At 47.9% G+C, this 27,942-nt stretch overlaps 1 protein-coding gene across 1 annotated transcript; it reads right to left on the reverse strand.

The window, feature by feature from the left end:
• Positions 1–384: 384 nt before the first annotated feature.
• On the reverse strand, positions 385–26,946 carry LOC144953084 (uncharacterized). Its single transcript, XM_078883600.1, has 6 exons — positions 26,706–26,946; positions 9,317–9,477; positions 7,658–7,871; positions 5,012–5,112; positions 4,128–4,265; positions 385–767 (listed from the first exon to the last, which is right to left on the reverse strand). The coding sequence occupies exons 1-6, from the start codon at positions 26,814–26,816 to the stop codon at positions 668–670; spliced, it is 825 nt and encodes a 274-aa protein (XP_078739726.1). The 5' UTR covers positions 26,817–26,946; the 3' UTR covers positions 385–667.
• Positions 26,947–27,942: the final 996 nt, after the last annotated feature.

A 27,942-nucleotide genomic window follows, 5' to 3' on the forward strand; every position in this document is an offset into this window, starting at 1 on the left:
CGTGGCGAAGCCCTTACCTGATCGCAGTAGTTACAGGCTCATAACACAATAATAAGGCCACAATTTTAACTTTGTAAGTTGGTGCACGCAATGTGGTATTGTAACATGACAGCCGACAGTGGCAGCACCGATACCATGGCCAAATTTTTACGTTTTGCTCTAAATCATTTATAGAAACGTTAGAATCGATTATATATATACCTTAAATACGCGTGAAAATAAATTAAACTCCAAAAGTATCAGTAAATGACACAGACAAATCATAACTGCAATCCATTCTGTTCTTTTATTTGAAACGACACTACAGGGACTTCTACTTACGAACAGAACTCTGGAACCTAAGTCGATTTGTTTGTAAATCCAACTTACGTTTTGTCGCTTCCAAACACTTACGGCATGTACAGGAAACAGAGGGAATGGCTTTAGAAATTGTCTATCTCTTATAGATGCCGCTGGTTCTTGATGTTCTGCAGATATAGATGCCACCACCACCACTATCTATTGCGAGGCAGTTGAACATACGACCCTCGGTCCGAACATGCAACTGGACATACGGAGGTTTGTTCATATATATGCAAGTTCATTAGTAGAAATGTTCGTAAGTAGGAGTCCCCGTATTGTTTGCAACAAACAGGTGGCTTTGAGCGCTCTGGTCACAGCAGTAGCATTATGAGCTCTGAGAGTCGTTGCAGGCCAGCAGCAGAACGGTCTTCCCCACGATCTTCATTTCAGCAGAAGCTGCTGCGTTACCCAGAGTCTCTTTAACTCTGAAATGCAACGAGTAGACATTACTGACCTATTAATACCCATTGTCATATTTATCATTGATCTGTGAAGACGGATCCATATCAGTGTCCAATTGCGCAAATAAAAATCGCCTGCAGCTGCTTTTTCCATGTCTGAGCGAGGAGTAGTGCCTGGGCGTAGCTAAGCGACGTCTGGTTATGACCCTGTAGTGTCAGGGCACCGACTGGCGGCTGTAAGGGCTAATCATGGGTGGGAAAACAGCACACAGCCGAGTTATATGTGAGCGACCACGAGAGGGGGAAAACTAGGCCAAGGGTCAAAGGAGGGGATCTATCTGGAGCTCCGAGAACCCATGAGAGAGTTCTAAGAAAGGCATGGCCAGGGGCGGGGCATGGCATGGCCGCGCTCGGGGGATATAAGGGAGAGTGGAACGGGGTTTTGGGTGGTAGCCATCGCACTATGTAGTTAACATCGTCGTCGTCGCTATATAGTCAACCAGCTGTATAGTTAGACATCGCTGTTGTCGCTGTAGCTAGATAGTCAGTCAAGGGTAAGTAACAGTGACTGTCATTAAAGTCGTAGCTGTATGCCGACGAGAAATAAATAATAAGCACTCTACAGTCCGTGTCGGAAGTCATTACGTTACACCCCTTTACAGAGCCCGGCCGCATTTTAGCTCCACCCTTCCCCCACACACAAACGTCAAAAATTGTAACAGCCTATCAGTTAGCAAAACGCGAAGCATGCAGTGAAAATACGGGACTAATTTGTCCAGCAGATCGGCGCTTGAGGGTCGAGTATGCGTTGACAGTGGGCAGCAACCGGTTGTAGACGTCCATATCTAAGCGACTCTGTTGTGTACAACAGAGTTGAAAACATTCTTATTCGAGTGCAGAGCAGTTTTAAGCAGCTCTTCTAAAACGACAGGACAAAGTGTTTTAATTACGTTTGTGTGCATTCAGACTTAAATGAATACCTACATCAATGTGGGTAGGCAAATTACAGTTCGAGAGCCACAGAAGCGAACAGATGAACCAGGGAAGTCTCACCATTTAAATTCGGACATCCTCTCATTTCACGTAAAGTTTAAATGTATTCATGAAGGCAATTAGTAAAACAAATGAATATGCTATGGGTCTTTCGCTAAAGTCACGTAGATAGAAAAATTATTTTAAAAAAATATCACGACGTTTCGATCGCAACACAGCAATCGTTTTCAGGTTAATTAAAAAAAAAATTTTCTATCTACGTGGCTTTACCGAAAGACCCATAGAATATCAATTCCTGCAGTCACGAAAGCTTTAAGTCAAAACAATGAATATTAAACAATCAATGAAAAGTAAACATGGTTAAATCCAAAAATGTACATTATTCCTACCAGGGCTGGATCATGGTCCCGTGAGGCTCCTGGGCACATGTCTTTTGGAGCCCCCCCCCCCGCTTTCCTATATTGGTGTCTTTATTGCTTTCTCCCTCGCAAAATCATCTACTAGATCGTCAAAAAATAGCTGTCTGACAAGGTCGGACTCTATTGACATAAGTGACAATGAGCCGAGACGTGTTTGGCACATGCTACGCCGCAGCATATTTTTAAATATTCTGCTTAAAAGGGAAAATGTTCGCTCACCCTGGCAGTTTGTCACTGGCAAAGTTAGAAAAATCCGAAGTGCCACGAAAACATTGGGGAACACTGACTGCAGATTAAGTGCTTGCAACGTCTCAAGCAATTTAGTTGGGCACTTCTAACCGTCAGACAACAAAGACTTGAATTAGTTCGTTGACAAAGCGGTGCTTCTACAGAGATGTCAATGTCACTTTTCTGTAGGTGCATGCTTGTAGCGTGGAACCGGTCAAGTAGGACGTCCCAGAAATGTGCCATGAACACATCTCTAACGTGTCCAATTTAGCACAGAGCACAGGGTCCAGCGGCCTCAATTCGAGTATCTCTTCTCATTATCATCATTGCAAATACCACCAAAGGCCTCTAATGTCGGTGTAGTTTCTCCAGTGCCTCAGTTGACTCTGCCCGAGCACTCCACCGAGTACTGGACAGCGATTTTAATGTCAGTCTGACATCCGTCTGACTGCACCATGTTAAAAAAGACTCGTTAGCCTCTGGGCTACTGCCGTCGAAGGTGTTAACACCAACTAAGTTAAGTGAATGCGCTGCACAAGGCACATACTCAGGTTTTTTTTGTTTCAGGTGGGCCTGTAGCCCATTGTATTTTCCTGACATGTTACTTGCATTGTCATATGACTGACCTCTACAGTTTGAGTGGTCCAACCCAAGGCTCTCCACCATCAAAGTCACATGGTCTGCTAAACTTTTACGAGTGTCGCTTTCAATTGGCTCAAAGCCCAGGAATCGCTCCACCACATTCCCGTTGCTGTTAACTACAACTTGGTGAGCATATGTTTACGTTGATCTTTCATGGCCAAACTATTATGGGTTCTACAGTAGCGATATGTTAACTACCTTGCCTGGTATACAGGTTGTTGTGGGTTTGATCCGATCCCTGTATGTTTGGAGTCTGCGTGCTCACGTGGATTTTTCTCCGGGTACTCCGATTTTTCTTCCACATTTAGAAAACACACATTTAGAGTATTTGGCGTATTTGGACAATTTTAAATTCCATGTGAAAAGCCACTACGTTGAGCAATCATTTATGGACAGATCATTTCTGAAACATATCTAAATAGCTCAGTGGGCCTTAACTGGCAAAATTTTGTTGCTTTCGGAAGAAAACAGACGGAGGAAATCCACGTAGAAAAAAAAAACCTCCAGGAGAAAAGCACCCTAAGTGAGGAATCGAAGCACGCGATTCCCACCATACTGCGTGGCAATATACATAAATTTCACACGCTAACCTTAGAATTTAGATCACCATCATCAAAAACGGGTAAAAAAATCGTGGCCGTATTTTAAAACTGCACGCCCTTTGGAAAACGTGTCACGTTGACAATCCGGCAATTATCACCCAATGATGACTTGTGCCTTGTGGGGTTCATATGAATAAGCCTGGACGTCAATGACTATTTATATAATTTAGACTTCCGATTTTACTCTGGCCTATCGTGATTATATTTACTTTTATTATTCATGTTTCCTTCTCTTTACGAATTGTTTTTGCTCTCATGAGTGTTTCTACATGTCTTTGGAAATGTTTGGCTTTCTATTTCAACTTGTGTATAACTACTTTACCATATTCGCACTACCAAGACAAAGGTGAGTGGGGGAAAAAAAATTACGAAATGTGCAGTGGACACCTAACGGGCTATCTGCCCATAGATCGTGATGATTGTGTGGCTAAAGTTGCCTTGAGATTTTGTGGTGTGAACGGTGCTCTATAAATATTATTATTATTACTATTGCAGCTCACCTTTTCTCTACATCTTCCATGAAGGCCTGTGCAGCAAGAGGTTCTGCAGCCTTCAGCGCATGGTATTCGGCGAAGCTGCCAATTAACCCCATGAATTCCGGTAGTTTGACGAGTGCAAATACCCTGTCACCCTCCAGCCTGCGGGTGAATTAGAGAAACGCAGATGTCGATATTATTACTTCTACTTAAAGTCAACTTTGACTTTCCTGTCCACGCCAACACTGGCTTTTGTGTCGAGTTACAAAAACCTAAATTGTAATGTTATACAACAAAATGTGCGTGATAAGACGCAACTTGTTCTTTGCTCAACTTTAGTTAAATAACTGGTAACAAACTAACGCATTAGCTGTGGTCCACATTTGTTTTTTTGGGTTAGGCCACGTGGAAAATGTACACACCAGATCTAGAGCAGACATGCTTTGAATTCATTAAGGGGTTTTTAGTTATTTGCGTAAACATAAAAAAATGTCATTAACCCACCTCCCCCGCCAACCAACCAGTAAAGTTTGTCACGTGAATAACAACGTGCCGATTAATTTGAATAAAACCACGACACCATTCACAAATTATAACAACCAGTCTCATCAGGTCATTTGCCAGAATTGTGAATAAGCCTTCCTGTTTCCAGTCTTATATTGCTTTAACTGTCATGGTAAACATTACTCAGTGGCAGTGCGTGTGGTAATGTATGGCCCTTACTGTTTGAACCAGATGTCACTTGAAGGAATCTCAGAGATAGATAATTAAAATGGGGGATAAGAATGGAGAGAGACTCAAAGAGCCAGGCATCTTATACAGCATTTCCTTTCCAGCTACTTAAATTTTTAAAATGCTGATAAACCCCGCCACAGATTTGTGGTGCTAACCATAAAAAAAACTCGAACCTCTTCTTGTCCACAAACGGAATGGCTTCACACATGGCAGTATAATCTTCACGCAGGTGGTTCATCTTGTGATTCTCGTATGGGCGAAGATCTTCAAAGACCTAAAAAACAAAAGGCACCACAACGGACCATTACATTGAACGCGTTAGGACCGAGGGGGTTCAACATTTTCCTGCAACTGATAATACAATTGCCATTGGTTTGTGGGAATTGAAACAGACGTGGAATTTTCTTGTGGACGCTAATCTTTCAGATCTCACTCAGAACTAGAAGAATGCTGGTGAAGATTATGAAAACACTAACGTCCAGAATAAAATAGCTCACAGCTCCTGGCTTAAAATAATGTACATTGCAGGAGTAACTGATAATTAGCCAGAGTTTTGGAAAAAAAACAATCCAAGTGAGATTTCGCACAGATACGTAATATAAAACGAATATCCTGTACCAAACAAATTCTCGAACTTTTAAACAGGTGTGTACTGGATTAACTGCACTTGTGGCAAATGCTATGTTGGTCAGATGAGATGAATTATTTGCATAAAACTGCAAGAACAAAGTAAATATTTAATTCTCACAAACACACTTGTCGGCAGTTGCAGAACATGCTTGCCAACAAGGACATGCAGTTGTTTTGGTAACATTGATGTGTTGTTAAACACTAATTTTAATTACTGGTCAAGACCAATTAGATAATCTATTGAAATTGAAACAACTAAAAATAAATAACTATTCTGACAGCTGCAGTCTTAGTGGTGCTGGGAAGCATATTATATTATTAAGTAATACAACTTTAAATTGTTTGTCGTATCAAGGCATCGTATTAGTGATGAATTGCGATTAACCCATCTGTTCAATATTAACATAATCCATTTTTTATGATTACATGAACCCACCCCCCTTGTTATCTGCACCCGATTGGCTCGGTGATGCTACATTGCTCTATTTAAGACGGGGAAACAGGAAAACTTCTTAAATTCTGGCAAATCGCCCTCGAAACGTTTATCAACTCAAATTGGAAATGTTGTGTGTTTACTGTCCAAAAACACAACCGGTTAGTGCAGTAGTAACGAATTGGCACGTTTTGTTCACGTGACAGGTAGAGGTTTGCAAATGACATTTATATTTACGGGATCGAACCCAGCAAAAGCCTACCACTATTATTATGTATTTAACTGCACTCGCCCCCTTCATGAATGGAACATTAGAGACGCAATGGCAATTCGATTGTGGCCATGGAACCCAAAATATGGGATACACAGTAAACCACCAGTCTGCGCTCCTTCGGAGGTGGAGGAGGGTGGGTGTGTGGAAGAGGGAGGAGGACGAGCAATCTTACACCAGTCTCTTTCTTGGATGTGTGTGTGTATATGTATGTTGAGCTTCTTTTGTTACCATACATAACCAACCATGCCAATCGGAGGTTGTATATTTCCGAATGACTTACTGCTGTCTAATTATGGACGACACTTCATCACCTCTCCCTTAATTCCTCCAAGACCTAAAGCTTATTGTTTCCTGCTTCCAATTCCCCTCTCATCTATCCCACAATTTAATTTCCCCCCTTTTCCCTCACTCCGGTCCACTGTGCTCGAAACCTTGGGGGTCACCTTCGATCCCCCTCTCCACCAAACATACATGCCGCTTTCATATTTTCAACATCTGCCAAAATACTAATTTATTTCCTCATCTTTGCACGTCTACTATAAAATTCCTCACCCTCATTTACAAATCGCTCCATGGTTCTGCGCCACCCTAGCTCGCTTCTCTTTTTTTTTAATTTCCCATCTAAGCCCCTGCTTTCACAATCTCTATTGTCCCTTACTACCCCCACTCCCTCACTGTGATCAGTTACGTTTCTGCTCTTTTTTCCCTCGTGGCTCCCCTCCATTGGAATAAACCTCTCACTCCACATCAAGACAACTTCACCCAGTTTTCGTTCATCCCTTGAGACTTTTTTCAATAGTATACCCCTCCACCATTTCGTGTCCTCATCCTTAACATCTTTACTATCCTTCCCATTCCAAAACCTCGCCAGCCCTCCCCCTTTCCCCCCTTCCCCTCCCCAACACTCAAGCCCCATCCCTTTTACTCATCAGCCAATGCACCATTTATACTTCTTGGAAATCGCCTTGAAAAAAGCACTATAAATATGAATACATCAAGTCTAAAGAAATGAGACGAGTATAGCGATGTAGTATATACGTATATATGTAGAACTTTTTGCACCATACGTAGCAAACCATGATACATTGGAGCGGGGGAAGGACAAACTAATCACAAAAAGCATTTTAAAAGAAGAGTTTTCAATCTATATGATGTTTGAAAGTGCATGGCTCCAGTGGCTTCCTAATATCGTAAGGAAAAGCATTCCAGACGGTCGCAAAAACTCATCTGAAAGCGTGCGATTCTGTGACCGTTTTTGTCCAGTAGTTATTGAAGGCTGCTACTGCGAGGATGGCCAGAGTTGGGAGTGATTGATGGTTTATGCTCCTTGACGAGATCAGCAAGGTATTGTGTGGTTAATTTGTGGCATGCATTTTGTGTGTGTTGAGCGTGAAAGGTTGAAGTGAATGCAGAAAGAAAAAAATAAAATCGGGCAAAATGAATGAAGTACAAAACTCTGTTAGTGAAGTTGCATGGTATCACCTTCCACATGATTTGTGTGAGTTTCTCCGTGAAGGCTCCATACTCGACGTTCAATGGGATCATGGGGGAATAGATGACGAGGCAGCCATGTGGCTGCAGCACCCGCTTGACTTCGCGCATGAAGGCTGGCAGGTCAAACCAATGCGCCGACGTGAACGCGGTTAGCAGTGACACGGAGCCATCCTCTACGGGAAGGCTCTCGGCTGGCCCCACCCTACGATGTGGGAGGGGTGGGGGGAAGAAGGAAAACCAAAAAAATGTGCATAGCAGCGAGTTCATTTTTCACAAAGCGACACAAACAAAAATACAAAGATTCCCCTGTGTAGCCTGCAACCGACTGTTGGGGACGAGTGCTGTTAGTAGCGAGCGGCGATGCCTATGAAGGCCGGCACTGTGGCATATGAAGGGGTGGGGGTGACCAGCACAACACCCCACCGATGGCGATCTTTTTACACACCGCACCAGGTAATCATGAATCCTAGTCGACGTAGGGGGAGGCCCTGGACTGGTTCAGATAATATTCACCGTGATGGTCGTGAGCGGGAATCAAACTCGGGTTTGTAGCACAGGGCGCCCGAGAGACGATGTGTTACCATGGTCTCCTGGCTCCCCACATTCACACAGCAGGCTACCCTGTAGTAGTACGCCCCGTCGATGTTTATCCCGGACTGACAAACTGCCATCTCTTTCGGTGTCCAATCTGTCACCAATACATCGGAAGGAAAACTACTCTGCCTCATTACAGATTCTCCCCGTGAATTAAATTTCCCGCACGTGACAAGCGTGTTTTGGCAATGTAAACATACAACCAAGACTTTTTTTTGGGTTAGATCACGTAAATATGTGTCGTTAAAACCCGCCACCACCCGACATAGCCAACTAGTAAGGGTTGTCTCATAAACAGAACATGCCAATTCGTCACTAGTACAGCACACCGATGTGTTGGAGAGCCAAGCCACATATTTACACTTTGCGCAAGAGCGCAGAAGTGTGGTCACGACATCTACGCCTCTATATAAGGAACGAAACAGGTGGACTTCTCCACAAACCTGGCTGTTACCTGATGAAGCTAGTTGTAATTACTGGTGAAACGTCGTACTCAGATTGTAAATGTTGTGGCTTGGCTCTCCAGCACACCGGTGTGCTGTACTAGTGATGGATTGGCAAGTTCTGTTTACGTGACAATCCTTAATCATTGGCTATGTTTAGTTTGTATGGCATGATATAATACACAAACATCACCCTCCAAATCTGCCTCCAATCTCTCGACTCAATCCTAAAAAACACAGTATAGCCGTTTGAATGTGTCCCCATGGAAGGCCAGAGGGACTTTGTATCTGCGAGTGTGGGGTTGTTAACCTGTGGGCAGCGATTGGCACTATGAAACTGTTTACCCAAGTTCGATTCGTGCTCACGACCACCAACAGTGACGATTATCTGAACCAGTCCTGGTCCTTCTCTCGGTGAACTCAGCCTCAAATGAGTACCTGGTGCGGTGTGTAAAAACATCGCCAACGGGGAGGCAAAGGCGGTCGGGCGTGGTGCTGGCCACCCACCCCCTCCTGTACTGTACTGGCTTTCACTAGGTGCTATTCACTAACTTTGCTTGCCCCAACAGTCTGTAACAGGCTATATGGGGGATATGTATTTTGAACCTACATGTAGGTGATGTTGTTGGGATGTTTTGCGAGCATCGCTTCTTCTATCTGCGATGGGCTCACATCGATGCCCAACACGGTTTTGCTGATAGATGCCAGAAGCTCCGTGCCCTGCCCGCTTCCACAGCCAACGTCCACAACGAGGCTGGGCTTGCTCCCCGTCTACATGCATACACACACATGGGATTAGGAGGCTTAATAATATAGCCCCTTTCGCTCAGCCTTTCCACAATGGTTTCAGCTGGACGTCCGAGCGTTTTACCTGGCCATGGTTTTCAGAGTATGAGATAGAGAGAGGGGTGGGTAGGCAAGCTGGGATGTGACAGTGACAGAGCTATGGGAGAGCGGACTGTGGGTCTTGCAAAGTCGAGCTTGACGCAATACACATGAAACTTCATAACGCTGAAATGAATCCATATTATAAATCAAGCGATTGGAGGGACGCCACACCTTATATTATATCATGTATTTATATAGTGCCTTAACCAAGGTGCTATACAGTGACAGAGGCGTAGCTAGGATATTTTGCGCCCGGGGACGAACTATTAAATTGGCGCCCCCCCCCCCCGTTTAAATCACATTTTCCTATTACATCTGTAATGTAGTAACTCGGCGGGAGACGACTTCACGGGTAGCACACTCTTTTATTTCACCAACTATAGTTACACGGGTGACTAACACAAGCTATAGTTACTCGGGTGACCAACACCCACTTAGTTACACGGGTGGCTAACACCAGCCTAACCCACACGGTTCTCCTGGCTACACCAACACGGGCTCTTACGCCCCGTAGCCTCTCGAAACACACCCAGCCGGGGTGTCCGTCTCGACTCTGGGTCCCACAGTCCCGACCCACATGGGCGTCGGACCACGGGTCCCACAGTCTCGCCTCCGAGCCACACAGGGCCCCGGTCCTGACAAGGACAGCGGGACTAGGGGTCTCAGGGCACTACTTCTTCAACTCCGTCTTCAATCTTCAACTGGTTAACAACCCCGAGTGCTCCCGCGCGTCCTCCTTTATGTCCATCCTGCGGACGTCGCTGAGAGCACCCATCCCATTTGACCAATCACTGCGCGCTACCCACGATCCTCTTTCTCACCTCGTGTCAGCGCGCACAATCCCACACGTCGCGCCGCCCCGTACTCACTCACTCCCGGCGCGCGTGTCCACATCACGCCCACATGCGTGCCCAACCCCGCACCCCCGCGCCGTGATCCATCACTGTCGGCGCACGTCAACACCACCACTACACATCGAATAAGGAATAACAATTTAAATTTTAATGAAACATTGTATTTAAAAAAGCAAATTTATAGAAATTATATTACATGGCTCACTCAGTCACTGTCGTAGACTGGTTGACAGTCTACAAAAGATACATTTTTCTTGATTTCACTGTCGCAAACTGGTAAATCACGTAATCAAAATCTGTTTTTTCCAATGTTTCTCTTTCAACGCTAAGAAGAGCAAGATCGCCGAGACGATCTTGTCCCATTGAAGCACGCAAATACGACAAAATAAGTTTCAATTTGCTGAACGACCGCTCACAGCGTGCAATAAAAACTGCTATTGTTAATAAAATTTGCAGTGAAATTCGCAAATTCGGAAATATGTCGTCTCCATAAACACAATAAAACCAAGAAGATCCAAAGGAGTTTCTGGTAGAACTTCATTCCGGTTACTGAGCAGCATTTTGCAATCTCCAATTTCTGTGAAAAGTTTGTGGCCATTGATGTCGGTGTCATAGAAATTTCCAAAATCTGTGCAATTTCGACGAATTGCATCGACATCTGTGTCGGATAGAAGAGTTTTGACGTCCAGCAGAAATCCAAATTTTGTGTTCAGGTCTTTTAGCCGTAAAAACCGTGTTGACATCTCCTGTTGATGTCGATAAAATACACTCTTCATAACGCGTACAATTTCTTCTTCTGCTGAAAGTCCTGCATCTCTTGCCAGTTCTCCTGGCATATTCCGATGTCGCCTAATTCTTCTGTCCACATCGATCCCCCAGGCTGTGCATCTTGTTTTGGCATTTTCTACAGCAACTTGGCTCAAATCATCACGATGCTTGACAAATGCATGCTTCAAAGATTCAAGATCAGTTGCTGTTTCCTTGAAATTCATAGTAGGATCATGTAAGCGTTTCTGAACACGATCAATTCTTCCAAGAATGACATTCCAGAAATGTAATAAAACTATGAAGTTAAAATTTAATGCGCATGCCTGTAACTGTTCTGCATCACTTCTGGTTTCAGGCGTCATAGTTACGTCCTCCGAGAATGTCTAGCAGCCCTACTAGTTCATCCAGTGCTTCACAGATAGCTTTAAAAGCTTCTGATCGTGCACTCCAGCGTGTTTCAGGCCGTCGTAGTTTCCGCCACCAACAAATAGGCCAGTGACTAAGGCTGAAAGACTGCGCCTTTGTTGTTTGGGACGTTCTTCCATGTAAGTTGTTAATAGGTGCGCGTACCAAAATGTAATTACATGACATGTAGGTTGTTTGTGGCGGGATATATAAACTTTTAGGTTGAGGTGTAGATTTGTGCAGTAGTTTCAGGCTGCCGCGCCTGCTGCAATAAGTTATAATGTAACGTTGTAAGCCTCATTTTGGCGCCCCTTTACCTTGGCGCCCGGGGACATATGTGCCCCCCTGCCCCCCCCCTAGCTACGCCTCTGTACAGTGAACTTACTACGGAACAAGATGGTTGGCAAGATGAAATGAGACGAGTTGATGGGATATATGCAAAATGATGGTGACGATGTGTGGAATAAACGAAGATGGAAATGAGACGAGTGGATTGATGATCGGTGACCATGGGGAGTTGGGGACAGTGATGGCGTTAGTACGAGTGGGGAGGACAGCAAGTGGAGAAGGAAGGGTGGGGCAAGAGAGAATGCATGGATTTTAAAAAGAGAATAGCATATGGTAGTGAGAAAGTGATTGTTTGACATGCAATGGTAGTTCATTCCAGTGAGGAGGGGCTAGGAGAGAGAATGAGCGAAACCTAGACTGTGCGCACGGAGGGAGAGAAAAGAGACGGCAAAGATTTAGAATGCAGCGAGCGGGCAGGAAAGTAAAGTCGGATGAGAGAAGAGAGGTAAGGAGGAGCCAGGCAATGAAAGAGATTTATAAACTCAGCTAAGGAAGTTAAAAGGAGGCAACGATATTGAACGGGGAGCCAGTGTCGCTGAATGAGGAGGGGCGATGTGTGGGAATGGAAGAAGATTAAAATATTATAGGGGCAGCTGCGTTTTTAATTTGTTGGAGTGGTTTGAATGCGTATTATGGTAGACCATCATAAGATAATAGCAAGGCGAGTGAAAATAAGAAGTTTGGTGGCAGTGATTGTCATGAAACCGTGGATTTTAACGAATGTTGTAAAGGTGAAAACGGCACGATTGAGTCGCGGAAGTTTGTGGTCAAATAGGGAGAGAGTCGTCGAAGATTACACCAAGGTTGTGGACCGACTCTACTGGAGTAAGATAAAAATGGGAAAAGTAAGGGACAGAAAGGATGAAAATGTGAAGCTGGAAAGAAGAGGATGTGTTTTTGAACGGTTGGAGAAAAAGTGTTGGGTCATCTAAGAATGGATAACACAATACAGTAGAACCCCCTCTTCATGACCACCGCTGTGAATAACTAAATGCTTAACGACGGGCCTCCATAGAGCCCAATGTCTGCTTAACGACCATTCCACTGTCAATGACTGGCTGTTGTAGGTACAGTAAATGTTAATTAATGCATTGATTGACCATGTTTATTTTAATATTATGCGTTTATAATGTTAGTATATCTATGTATTAATATCCATTGTTTAAACATCATACATTACACGTTTTTGGGTGAAAGGTAACTTTTGATGCTATTGGAACAAATTGAGCTTTTAACATGTATTTCCTATACTCGATAAATGACCAAAACAGTCGAAAATGTACAGCTCGCAAAATTCACTGTACAACTCGCATTTCGCACATGCGCCACAGTCATCTCAGTCCTATCGCATTGTCTCACGTGCGAAGCTGCAAGTGCTTCTTGTAAATCGGCGTGGACTTTGTTACAAATATCATCGAAAACCTTCAACGGTGAGTAGCAAGTGAAGTACCGTTGATGACTCTTGGACACCGTTGGTGAGGCACACGTATTTATTCCGTACAAGTAGTCACAACTGTGGACATACAATACTAGAGGGGGTATCGGCCCCCTCACCCGGCTAACTGGGAATACACTGCTAGCTATCTCTGACCTACCTCCTAGTCCTCCACTAACGGGCTAGGGGAGGCTGTCTGGCCCGACACTGGTAAGTCGGGCTACGGTACCCGGAGTCCCAGAGCACTAGCTGTGGTTCTCGGGACCACGCCGCTGGCTCGGTCCTGCGCGGCCCTGACAAGGGCGGCGTCCCAGGGGAGTCCAGGGCTCTAGCTAGACGATCTTCGGTCTTCACTGGTTTAGCTTTAACATTCTGCCCCGAGCCCTCTGACACATCCCCCTTTATACTCCACCCCCGCTGAGGGGTGGGGCCCCGGGCTGCCTGGTGCGGACGTCGTTGAGAGCACCCCCCCCCCCGTGCACTCACGTAGCCCCGCCCACTGTGTTTGTTTCCCATAAGCTGCCATGCATAACGGCTCTCTCTCTAACACCCCTACATCACCCCCCCCCCCCCCCGCATAGCTTGCAGCCGGCTGCCAACATACAAAAAAACGACAATAAAAGCGCATTTAGCCCCTGACCGCACGTGTGCCTCACTATTTTTCAACATAACGCGAAGAGAACAACAACAAGAACCAGAAAACCCCGAAGGGAAAACAACCCGACGCACCCCCCCCGAATAAATACGAATTCCGTAAAAGCAACGTATATACAAATCGCAAGGAACCCCCAACACACACACCACAATGTGCCAGGAGCACACCACCGACGCAGCGCACAGTAACCATACACGTGAAAATAAAAAATAAAAAAAATTCTTCTTTTTGTGCATCACAAGAGTCTGCGCATTCTTGCGCGCGTCCTTGCCGCAGGCCCTTCACACAGGGCAACCCCGGATGGCGGACCATCCGGTGGCAGCTGTCCATTTCGAAGTGAGTCTGCGCTTGATGTCGCGAGACCCTCGGCATCCCCCGTAGGGGTTGTTGGGCGGGAGCCCGTCATTCCAGGTGCACCTGGGGGCGGGACAGCCGGCAACACGTCAGGCGAGAGCAGCAGAGACGGACCCTTTGAGTCGGCCGACCCCCCACATGTTTGGCCACGCGTGTGTGGAGTGGGGCCTCGCACCGCAACGAAGGGTTTCAGCCTAGAGGGGTGCACAAACCACCGGCACTTCCCCCATTTGATGCGAACGCACTGAGGCCGCAAAACCTCGACCACCTCGACGGGGCCCCGCCACGGCCGCACCAGTTTTGAGGAGGTCGCGAGTGGTACCTGGGGGACAGTGCAGCCATGCCCTGTCCCCCGGCTTCCACTGTAGCACGTGCGCGCGACCCAGTCTGAGGCGCTCATTCGCTTTCTGACGCCTGTCGGAATTTAGCATGGCAGCATCCCGTGCCTCAGTCAATTTCGCAAGGTTAAATTTAACATGGTCGGCCAATTTAGTTTTTCCCAGCGGCGCGGGGATCTGCAGCTGTGCCCGAACAGGTGGGTCAGGTTCGCGGCCATACATGAGGAAGAAGGGTGAAAATCCCGTCGCAGCATGGGAGGCCAATCTGTATGCTGCCAGGACCCCTTGAATTTGCAAGTCCCAATCGGTCTGTGAGTCCGAAACCTGCTGCGACAACATAGACGTGATGGTTCGATGCAGACGCTTGACCATCCCGTCAGTTTGCGGGTGATAGGGAGAGGTACGAATTTTTTTCGTTCCCAGGAGCTCACAGACCTGTTGGAGGAGTTTGCCGGAAAAATCTTTTCCCTGGTCGGTCAGCAGCCGCTCCGGAGCACCTTTGTCCATGACGTAACCTTGGACAAAGGCCTCCACGATGGCTGCTGCCGACTGGTTGGCCAGGGGCCAGGCCATAGGCCAGCGCGTAAAGTACTCCACCCCGGTCAACAAATATCTATTGCCCCTAGGGGTGGCGGGAAATGGCCCCAGAATATCCAGCGCGACAAGTTCATTCACTCTGGAGACTCTGATAGACTGCAAAGGCGGGTTTGACTCCCGTGCTGGTGGTTTTCGCTGCGCACACCGAGGGCATGATGCCAACAGATCTGCGACATCCCTCGTCATGCCTGGCTAAAAAAAATCAAGCTGGAGCAAGGCGAGGGTCTTTTGGGTACCCAGGTGGAGGAGGCGCTCATGAGCAGCCCACACCACCCTACCCCATAACCCAGAAGGGACCACCAGCCGATGTCGATGGGATTTCCCGTCCCAATGCATCAGCAACCCCGCGTGCATTTCCCATGCGTCGGCATCACCCGTCCCCCGCCCCGCCTCCCCGGCGCGACGCGACGAGGGAGGTATCCTCCATCTGGAGGCGCCCCCATTCATTAACAGGCAAACCCAGCAGGGAATCTTTTCCCTGTTGTGCGATAGAATTTGTAAGCAATGTTTCGTCGTCGGCGGCGGCCGCCAGGACCGGAACCGGCATGTCCCCTGCTGGCTTGCAACGTCCCGACCCCAGGAGGCATGCACATTCGGAGGTGGTTGGCATGCGCGACAGAGCGTCCACGTTGGTGTGGCGAACGCCCTTACGGTAGGTGGTTTTGAAATCAAAATCCTGGAGGACCTCCAACCATCGGGACAATTGTCCCGATGGCTGTTGAACTCGCAGGGCGTACTGCAGTGCCGCATGATCTGTGCGGACGGTGAAATGCCGACCGTACAGATATGGGCGATACTGTTGGATGAAATAGACAATTGCCAACAGTTCCCTACGGGTGACACAATCTTTGCTCCGCTGGAGACAACACCCGACTGCCGTACGCAACCACCCGTTCCACGCCGTCAACCACCTGGGAAAGCACGCCCCCAATACCCGTGTTGCTCGCATCGGTGTCGAGCAAAAATGGTTCCGAAAAATCGGGGTAAATCAAGGGAGGAGCTTTTACCAGGGCGTCCCGAAGGGAGCAGAAAGCAGCCTCCTCCTCCTGACCCCAGTGGAACCGAACCCCTTTTGATGTTAAAGCGTGTAGGGGTTTGGCAATCGTCGCAAAATCAGCGACGAACCGTCGGTAATACGACGCGAAGCCAATGAAACTCCTGACCTCTCCCACCGAGGTGGGAGTCGGCCAGGAGCTGACACACTGCGTTTTGGCGGGATCGGTAGCAATACCTGAGCGCCCCACGATGTGCCCCAAATAACGCACCGAATCGCGTAACAAATAACATTTTTGGGGTTTGAATTTGAAATTAGCAGCCCGCATCTTTAGGAAAACCGCCCGCAACCTCTGGAGATGTTCGTCAAAAGTTTTACTAAAGACGATAACGTCATCCAAATAAATCAGGCACGACTCCCATTGCAATCCAGCCAAAACCAATTCCATAAAACGCTGGAAAGTTGCCGGCACTGAGTGTAAGCCCATCGGCAACCGGTTGAATTGGAACAGGCCGTGCGGTGTACGGAAAGCAGTTTTAGGCTTTGAATCATCGTCCAGAGGAAGCTGCCAGAATCCCGAAAGTAAATCCAGTGTGGAGAAGAATCGCGCTCCCGCCAAGGCGTCCAGCGATTCGTCCATCCGTGGGAGCGGGTATGTGTCGGCAACCGAAATTTTGTTAAGGCGCCGAAAATCAACGCAAAACCGCAACGCGCCGTCCTGCTTTTTAACCAGGACGATCGGCGCTCCAAGGGCTGGTGGAAGGAGAAATGATGTCGGCGGCTAACATGTCATCAATAGCAGATTTGACATGGTCCTTTTCGGCGGGACTTAACCGAAACGGATTCTGGCGTATTGGCGCGCTGTCACCCGTGTCAATATGGTGACGCAGCAGATGAGTGCAACCCAAATCGTATTTGTCCCGACTGAAAACGTCGGAAAATTCCCGCAGTAGCGTTCTAAGCTGTTGGCGCTCTGAATTTGACAGGTCCGTCGATCCCGCACAAAGCGCATCGAGCCACCCTTCATCGCTGTCCGAATGTGGGTGCGGCCGGGGAGCAGTGCCGACGTGATTTGCAACAGGTTCCTCGCAGGGCACCGGCGTCGCCTGAGCAAGCACCGTCCCTTGAGGAACTACCACTGTCTGCGACCCCACATTGAGGACCGCGATGAAAGGGTCCCCGTCCCCTCTTACGACGGTCTGGGCCGGAATCAAATGAGGTCCACTAACCCCGGCCCTAGATGGTCCCAGCAGAATTCCCTGGTCCCCAATGCCCTCAGCGAAGGGCCGACGAAGTTTTAGAGGCACCAACATTTGAGCTCCCGGCGGCACACGAACGGTTTTAACGACGGATGCTGGTACTGTTACGAACGCCGTCCGAGCCGCAGTAGGGGAAGGCAGGAACGCCATGCATCGTCCCGACGGGAGCTCAATGCATCCCTGGTCTATTAAAAAACGAATCGGCATTTTGCCCAAGAAGTCCGTCCCCAGCAGGCACGGAACCGCCAGCGAGGAGGAAACAAAAATCGGGCCCGACAATTTGATATCCCCGATACAAATTTGCGCTCGAATCTGTCCAATGATGCCAAGAGAGCCCCCGCTAGCGGCATAGAATGGGACGTTAACCGGCAGTAAAGGACGGCTCTGGACAGGTAGAATATTGTAAATTAGTTCAGAAATGATGGTCGCCGATGCCCCCGTATCGACCAGGATGCGTACCTCCACCCGTCAATGTGTCCCACCACGGCCGACGACCCCGACGACGCGGCCACAACGCGATGGGCCAACATGGACCACTGCCTGGGTTCGATTTGAGTCCCCATAGTGGTGCGTGTTGGCCCGTCGCAGCGCAATGTCGGGCCCCCCGTTCGTTGCGGTGTGCGAGTGTGTGACGAGTGTGTGCTTGGGCCAAACATGAGGGGTGCCGCGACTCGCCGGATTATGTTGATGGAGCTTGGGAGGAGGAGGGCCGGCGTCCTGTCGAGGCATCGTCCCGCGCTGCCGAGGAGAGCAGCACCCCGAGGCGACATGGCCCCGGACGCCGCAGTTGAAGCAACGCGGGAGCGTCGGCGGCGATGACGGACGGTCGAAGCGGCTTGACCCATCCCGGCCCGACCGTGCTCCCGTCCCCGGTCGACGGCATAAACCTCTTCCGCCGGGAGGGTGGCTGCAGCCATCGCACGCCCGGCCGCTGCCCTGCTCGCTTTCCGACGCTGTGACAGCAGGTTGGCATGGAGGAGCCGCGCAGCCTGGAGGGAACTCATCTCCGTGTCCTCCTGTGTTAACGACGGCGATGTCCAGGTCGTCTGCCAGCAGGAGGATTTTTTCTGTGACCATGGCGTCCACGCCGTCGTTGTCCATTCGAGGGAAGGCCATCTTCGCCAGTGCCAGGAGACTCGTCCTGTACGCCAGGGGCGACTCCTTTGCACCCCGCTGGCGATTGTAAAACTGCTGCCTGCATTCGGCTGAAGGTCCGTAGACCCCGGCCAGCAACTGCAGCGCCATCTGTAGCGTGGAGCGCTTCTCCCTCGGCGCCGATGTAAGGGCAGCGAGTGCGTCGCTGTCGAGGAGCGCCGGCAGCGCGCAGAGAGCCTCAGCATCCGACCACCGTGCCATTTCTTGGTGGGCGAGGAAGCGTCGCTGGAAGCCGCCCCAGTCGCCCTCCGCGCCAACAAACTTTGAGCGGAGGCAGCCGTTGGTGCAGCGCAGCGGTCGCCATGGAAGCTCGCAGGCTGCTGTCCCCGTAACTCGGCTGCGCTTCGGCGCGAACGGCAGATAGTATCGCCTGTCGCAGCTGTGATGACGCTCCCTCCGCTGGCGGTGACGCGGCAGCCCCAGCGAGAGCGATGTTGGACCCGAGGTTCAGGCCGGCCACGCCCTCAGCAGCTGCTGCGGCGATGGTGGGAGATTCAAAGTTTGAATCCGTTGAGATGGTGGGAAGGCGCATCGGACGTCGGTTCTCCTCGCCCCGTGGTGGTCCACCAGCCCCCAGCCGCGTGATGTGTTCGAGTGTGGCGGCAGCGGCGTAAAGCAGCTCCGCCAGCCTCGCGTAAGCCAGCCTCAGCCCTTCTGATGGCGGCTCCTTTTCATCCTGATGCCCCGGTAAGAATGCGTCCAGCCCCGGCTGCACGATGTCTTGTTGAGCCGTCTCGGGCTCGACAATTTCAGCGGTGTCCTCCACCTGCGGTACTCCTGCTCGAGCTGTCCGGCGCGTGTCCATGTTCGTAGTTGTTCTGACACCAGATGAAGCACCGTTGATGACTCTTGGACACCGTTGGTGAGGCACACGTATTTATTCCGTACAATTAGTCACAACTGTGGACATACAATACTAGAGGGGGTATCGGCCCCCTCACCCGGCTAACTGGGAATACACTGCTAGCTATCTCTGACCTACCTCATAGTCCTCCACTAACGGGCTAGGGGAGGCTGTCTGGCCCGACACTGGTAAGTCGGGCTACGGTACCCGGAGTCCCAGAGCACTAGCTCTGGTTCTCGGGACCATGCCGCTGGCTCGGTCCTGCGCGGCCCTGACAAGGGCGGCGTCCCAGGGGAGTCCAGGGCTCTAGCTAGACGATCTTCGGTCTTCACTGGTTTAGCTTTAACATTCTGCCCCGAGCCCTCTGACACATCCCCCTTTATACTCCACCCCCGCTGAGGGGTGGGGCCCCGGGCTGCCTGGTGCGGACGTCGTTGAGAGCACCCCCCCCCCCCCGTGCACTCACGTAGCCCCGCCCACTGTGTTTGTTTCCCATAAGCTGCCATGCATAACGGCTCTCTCTCTAACACCCCTACACAAGCATAGTGTGCCAGTGACAGTTCAGGTGGTGAGTGGAAGAAAAGTCTCAGCCGGAGTATGCTCGATGTTAAAATGGGAGTGATAAAGTGTAGCAGGGCAAGGTGAGCGTGTGGTTGATATTGGGCGCCATTTTAATCTTCCTCCAACGAGTGTACATGTACGATCATGAAGAAATTAGAGGCCAGCTTGTTTAATAGTTGAATAGTTTAGTTTGTGTACCACTGCTACAAAGCAGCAGAGGTTAAAATGACGTGGCAAATAAAGTGTTATCATAGAAAAAAAATGTAATGATTGCTCGCATTATGGATCGAGGATCTACACAACAAAAACTCCGATCAGCCGAGCCCCTCATTCAGGAGAAGGCCCTAAGCTTGTGTAGTAGAGTTACCCACTCGATATTCACAAACTCGGAGAGCAAATCGTTAACAAGGTTTTCCCGCTCAAACTAACGGTCAGGGTCTCACAAACTGTGAGAGCTGACCGTAAACAAGGTTTTCCCGCGCGACCAAACGGTCAGGGTCAGATAGGGTGAATTGGGATCGAAAAGCATATTGGGAACGACCAATCACAGGGTTCCACAAGGTGGCCGGGGATTGGACAACCCGGCCACGAGCAAGTATAAAGCCAGAGCGCTCAGAGCTCTCGGGGAGTTGAACCACACGAAGACCCAAGACAGCGGAAGAAGCTTAGGACCCTGGACCAAGCCCTCCAGCCCTTATCAGGGCTAGGGTTCAGTGTAACCAGTGGTCGGGAGACATCTCCCTAGGTCCAGTCAGAGGACACTGAAAGAGCGGGATATTGAGTAGCCTGTAGGGTACGGTGCTTGTACGTTCTGAGTGTAACGGGTGAGGGGAACGTATATCCCTCAGTGCATAGGGACCGTGTTAATAAAAGTGTGTGCTACAAAAGACGTTGAAGAGTCCGTCTGTACAACACTACACTTGTATGGAGGAGACTAGAAAAAGTAGTTGGGAGAGGAAGAAGTAGCGAAAGGGAACCCATTCAAGGTCGCCCATAGATGGCTTTACAGTTGTCTTCAGGCATGATGTAGCTCACAGAACGTAAGTCCATGATGGCTGGAGTGGATGGCACCAACAGAGAAAGGAGCCTTGTTGCTTGCTCCTACACAACCTTGCAGTTTGTTGTTTTTAGTGTTTTTTTATTTTTACTCATAATGTCTTTGCTATTATTTCTTATGACCACAAAGCACTTTTAGGTCCCTTTGTTCGGACCACCCCCCTCCCCCCAAAGCAGCTCCATTTATCTTACCTAGTGTTCTTCTTCAGAGATACCAGCGCAGACCAGGCAGGGGAGCCGGCGCTCTAGTGAGGCTGAGAAGATAGGCTAATCGACCCCCAACCGGCTTCCCAATCTTAGTAGCCAATGTTCAGTTCCGTGAGAAAAAGCTGGACGAGTGAAGATCGAGAATCTTCTACCAATGAGATGTGATGGAGTAATGTCCTTCGTTTGACCGAATCATGGCTCTCCATACTGGTGTTGGAACTCGCAATTCAGCCCACTAGATGTTTCATCGACCGGGGGGGGGGGGGGGGGGATACAAAGCCCTCCCCCGTGGCCACCGTTCGGAAAATCAGATCACACTTCCATCCTGCTCCTACCCATCTATTAGGCAGACGCAGGAATTGCCTGTTACTAGAACTATTCAACACGGGTCTAACTAATCGAAATTTGTGCGTCAGGACTGTTTTTCTTCCGTGGACTGGGAAATGTTCCAGGTCACCGAGAATAACAATCGACAAGCACAAAGACTCAGTTACCGGGTTCATCAAGAAGTGCACAGAGGATGTTGTTCCAACAGTAACGATTCCTACATATCCCAACCAAAAACCGTGGATGGTAGTATTCATGCAAAACTAAAAGTGCGAACCACCACATTTAACCATGGTAGGGCGACTGGGAATCTTTGTGTTCATTCATCCCATGCATACAAGCACATAGTTAGTGCCATTTGGATTTCTTCGGATATTTTCGTGATTTCTTTTTTAATCTTTCCAATGTTTGTTAGACATTCTATTGCAATGTTGTAGAGCTGACAACCTCAAACATTTCGTTGCACCTACAATAACATCAGCTTCACTGTGTCTGTGAGCAATACACTTGACTGAATACAGGGAGTCAGCCAACGTCGAAGTGGATGATGCAGAAACGTTTCTAGAAAAACTAAAAATCGTTAAAGTACGGGCTTGATCAGGTGTTTAATCCTCCCAAGACCTCCAAATCCAGCATACATCATCCATTCAAGCCAAGATCATAAAAGTTATAGGTTAAGGAAAAAATATTTGTAAATGCCGTTTAATAGTGCTTTTCTTTTTTACTCTAAAATGTTTTCAGTCATTGTTTAAAACCTGTCACAAATTATATGTCTATTAAAAGGAAAAACTTTTAAAGTGTATAGGGCTGCTTCTAAATGCTCATAAAAATGGTTTTCAATTAAGTGTTTTGTAAGTATAATAAGTCCAGTTCAGACGACGTCTTGACTTCAGAGTTGTTTATTCGTTTTTCCCATTTACAGCCTTCCACCGCATTCATACACTCGGTTCCCTTGCCTCCCTCTCCGCTCCCTCACGCTGCTGGCAGACAGCGTGAGAGAGACTGCCACGGCCCGCCACATGGCTGGAGCGGGACCACGGCACTAGCGTGGCTTCCCCACCTTCATTCCTCCGCACACTGACCACGTGCTGTCTTTCTCCACCCCTCAATACCTGGCCAACGTGATACCACGTAGCCAATCCTCAGCCACACCGCTGGAAATTTCTCGAAGATACTGTCCAGCTCCAGGGATACGCCCCTGGCTCGAATCCCCATTGGCTGTGGGCTGAGGCCGGCAGAACCCTTAACTATCGCCCAGGTGTAACCTCATTACATAAGTATAAATGCTGTTTGAAGATTAAAACGCAGAATTGGTTAAGTGTACATTGTATTTGTAGGCGCAGCTTTTTTGTACCAAAAATAAGCTACGCATGAACCTAAATGGAGCAATAAGTCTGACACGTGTTTGATATGTCTTAAATAAAACTACTGTTTCTCATTTCTTATTTCCACAACGAACGATTTCCATATTTATATCTAGTCTTTTACTTTATCACGTTATCACACTGTCAAAGACTTGTCTACTCGCTCCATCTGGTTCTTCTCCTGGCATCCCTTTTATGCTGCCAGACCGGAAGTGACGTCATGAGTTCAACCAACAGTGTGTCTAACCAAGGGGGATTCTAAACGGTTGGAATATTGAGAATAGGTATCCCCCCCCCATTGTTTTTCCAACAAAAAACAACGCTGTCTGATAATAGGTTCCCATTTTTTCTGGCAACAAATAGGTGTTAAGATGTTAAAACACCAAACTGATACCTTTTACAAGGAATCATGTCCACATTAACCACAATGCTTGTGGTCAGAATGCAAACAAAAAAACATATCATAAAATTGCATTGTCTTTTAAACTGATTGGTCCACACCAGACAGCTTTTCTTTTAGCCTAGTCTCAAAATAGTGTTATACAAGACTAGAGGACAAAAGGCGCCCTCTGTTGCCAGAAAAAAAGGGAAAATCCTATTCACATATTTTGGTACTGGCAACGGTCCCATGAAGTTGGAATATTCCAAGTCAAGTATTCCCAAGCTTCAAAAAATGTATGACAGATGTACATAAAAAATGCATTCACTGTCTAATGGCTCTTTTCGTGCTGAACTGTACAGTTCAGGTACTGCAAATGTACAGTACGTATTCTCCTATGGGAGAAATTTCCCCAGCTTCCCGTTGGATCGGTAATGTATACATTCTTACGGTTCCCATCACCTACCATTTCCATATATTCACATGGGGGAGCGAATTCCTCGTTATACATCGTCTCGTTATAAGGTCGCAATTTTCTGGTCCCCAACCCCAATGTTTATATCGGGAACACTTCTGAATAACATTTAATGTCAACCATTCCTGGGCCCCTTCCCCCCCTCAAGTGGAGTGACTTTCAATTGCTCAGGCGGAAGCATTGTTCCTGGGTTGTCATTTGTACCAAGCCCTTGTGTAAATAAGCACGACTTCATAACAATGTATTTGTTTGGCAACTGGAAGCCAATGCAGCTCGGTGAGCACTGGACGGGCATGGTCAGATCTTACAGCAAGTCACGGCTCGTGCCAAAGAGGCCTGTACACACGCTGCAGTTTGATATTGTTTTTGCCAGACGTCCAGTCTGGGAACAGCCCTCGCTGAATGAAAGATTTTCCAGGTGGAAAATCAGTGGCACAAGCACGTCCGAGCGCGATTTGAGAATCGATGTGTGTATGTAGTAGAGCCATGTGATGAATAGACATCTGCTGCCGACGTTAGTGTCAGGGTCGAGTTTTACATTGATTCTCGGTTAAATCAAACTCAAATGGCAGACAGGGAGAATGCGCTGCCTTGCAGTTAGAAACCGCAGACTTGATCGTCATTATTATATTGGCGAAGAATATTTACAAGTACTGTGCACAGACCGGTTTTATTGGTTGATGGGTGGTTTGAGTGAGGAGGTGGTTGGAGTGGGGAGGGTCAACTCAATCTTTAACCCCTTTTAGGTCGATAAAGTACCTCCCTGGTTGGATAATTGACCGATCAGTCTACGTTAGTCGTAAACTTATTGGAATTCCACCGCCCTACCCCGTAAAGGTCTCCTGGCTTGTGTTCTGGGTTGTGAGACTTGTTTCACCTCTCAATGACTCGTTGTCATGGTTATTTTTGTTTTCATTAAATTTTTTTACTTCCTGCAGGATTTAAATTTGCTTGCTAGTTGCTATAAAAAGGAGGGATGTTTTTCCTCTTTGTACAATTAATGTGCAGTGTTGCAAGATCAATTTATGAATGACGCGATATAAAGTATGATTGCAGGGACTCCTACTTACGAATATTAGACTTCGGAACTTTCAGAGATACGACCAAACTTGTCCACATGTCCAGTTGCCCGTTTGGACCGAGAGTCATAAGTTCAACTGCCGTGCAATACATGGAGGCTGTTGCATCTACATCTGCAGAACATTAAGTGACATGTACATCTACAGGAGATTATACAAGTGTAATTGTAACTCAGAGACGCCGTCTTCTCTGTGTGTTTATTATCAAATAAATTTCAACCAATAACGCAACATGCAACTACGAGTAACTATATACACACGGGTGTTTCACACGACACTATTCTAGGATAACATAACTTCTTCTTGTAAGACAACTCGCGGGCGATGAAGACGGCCCGGTTATTTAAAAGCTTTTATTCCAACTATATACAGTCACCGTTTCAAACAGTTTCAAAACAATAACAACAACCCGCAAGGGGGACATTGCCGCGAATACAGGATCCCCTACAGTTCCATAACACATGGAGTGTACGGATAACAACAACTTTGCTGGTCCATCCAATACATATCAAACAAGAGTCCGCGATTGCCGAACCGAGTCTCGCTCCTCAATTCCCGGTGCAGTGGCAGAAAACTCTTCCAAGTGCCGCCTGTGTCAACGTTTGATACTTAGCAAAACAAGTCCCATAGATACCAATGGACATATTACAAACGTGGTGTCTCAACAGGCCCCGTGGTGTCCAGCTCTCGTTGGCTTCTCTATTTGCGGTGCTACGATTCAGCTTTGTATGGTCTTGCAGCAATGTACCTGCGGGCCCTGAATGATCTGCCATACGACCGGGGTGTATATACTACTACCACGCACTTCAGGAGCAGGACGTACTACTCTCCCAGCCCTCGGCTCTTGCACTCGACGCTGGGGAAGGGGAGGTCGAGCCTTCTCAAGCGTTGCCCCAAGGATCTGGAATGTCTATCCTGTAGTGATCCGGCACCCTACATGCCTCCGTGTTGTTTAGGAGGAAGTGTAAGACTCGTAGATTTTACTTGAACATAACATTTTTTCCTTTTTTGGTCTTTGCATTTTATTTGAGTGCACAATGGTTTTGATACCCCTTGAGTGGAGGTAATATTACATTTAAATAAATACGGTATAAGCTACTGAACTAAAAAATAAACTACGTTTTTATTTTTATTTTACCAGGTAAGGCCCCACCTAGCTGTTTTAGTCTGCCTCGGCAGCAGACCAAGCTTTCCCACCTGATGGACGCTTGCGTTGCGCCAGAAACGACGCGATTTATTGTATACCTACGTGACTTTACCGAAAGAACCAAAGGAGTATCTTTATAGCCACTATAGTTGGCACTCCAACGGAGAAGCAAAACTACTTCTTGACCAGCAGAACTCGACATTGGCATTCAGCCCCCGAACGTATTGCTGCCATACGCAGGAATACAATCCACGTGACAAATAGGAATAAATCCACGCCTATGCGATGACTGTTAATAGGCAGTGCAGTAATGTTGTAATCTCCCCGTATAACCTGGTGGGTCCGCAGTCAAATTCGGCAAGAAAAACATCAAGCACGACCCACACGAAGCCGCTACGATCTCGTTGCATTGCGGTGAATGCGTGGGCGGTGTTGTGTTGCATCCGAGAGTGAAGCCACGCTCCAAACATACAAAATTCGAGAATTAAACCGCACTAAACACTCACGTACCTTTACATACACGTAGTCGGTTAGGGTTGTCAAGACGTCTGCCGGCAGGGTGGGCCGGTAGCACTTGTACAGGTGGGCTAGTTCAGCGCCCTCAAACACGCGCACGGACATTGCTGCTGTGAGAAGGTGGAGCAGGTCTACGCGGGACTTATCTGGTTCAAGGTGTCGAGGAAGAGGTGGTGGGGGAGGAAGAGGTGGTGAAGGAGGAAGAGGTGGTGGTGGAGGAAGAGGTGGTGGTGGAGGAAGAGGTGGTGGTGGTCCGGAGAAGTCCCGACGGCTCTCGACGAGAGAGCGAGACCCGTTTTATAGAGAAGCCAACGACAAAACCCCACCCATGTGTGTGTTTGTGTGTGTGTCTTTGTCTTCGTTGTGTGTCTGTGGGAGTGGTAGTGTAACAGTTAGCGAGCTGCACTATGAAACTGGCCACTCAATTTCGATTCCCGCTCATGGACAACAACAGTGCCGATTTTCTGAACCGGTCCTGGGCCTCCCTTAGGTCGACTCAGCCTCAAATGAGTACCTTGTGCGGTGTAAAAAAATCATCACTGGGGAGACAAAGGCGGTCTAGCGTCGTGCTGGCTCATACTTTTACAATAATTAACATATAAAGAGTGGCATTGTGTATTATGCAAGTAATTAGCAGCAATTAGCATTAATTAGCAATTACAGTAAGGAGTGAAAATAAGAGGTTATGATGAGACCAGCTTGATTTAAATATTTTTTTTTTTACCAAAGCTGATGGTCTTGCGAGGCTGTGAAACTTTTTTCTCCAACAGTGGAGAAGGGGGGAGGGGGCAGATTAATGGGTGGGGCCGGTGGTTGGGGGGTGACTACTAAAAACCAATGAACAAAATGGCTCTAACAGTCGGAGATGAACGCGTAAGTTAAATTCAAGGGGGTGGGGGGACCCAGAACAATACAATTAACCTGACGCCACACCGAGCACACAGTTTGGACAAAGATACGAATAAATGTCCTCGCGATCTCAATGCCGGTCCCAATTAATGAGCCCCCCGTGGCGTTCGGAGAATGAAAAAGTTGAATAATTACACTACTCAGTTCAACACGTGGTAGGGGTTTCGCGACCAATATCATCCATGATAGAGGTTAGTTGGGTTATATCGCATAAATATAAATGCGTCGTTAAACCCGACACCACTCGACACAGCCAATTTGTTAAGGTTTGTCACGTAAACAAAACGTGGTCAATTCGATACTAGTTCAGCAGTAACGGGTT

Source organism: Lampetra fluviatilis, chromosome 72, assembly GCF_964198595.1.
Source record: "Lampetra fluviatilis chromosome 72, kcLamFluv1.1, whole genome shotgun sequence".
NCBI classification, from domain to species: Eukaryota; Metazoa; Chordata; class Hyperoartia; order Petromyzontiformes; family Petromyzontidae; genus Lampetra; species Lampetra fluviatilis.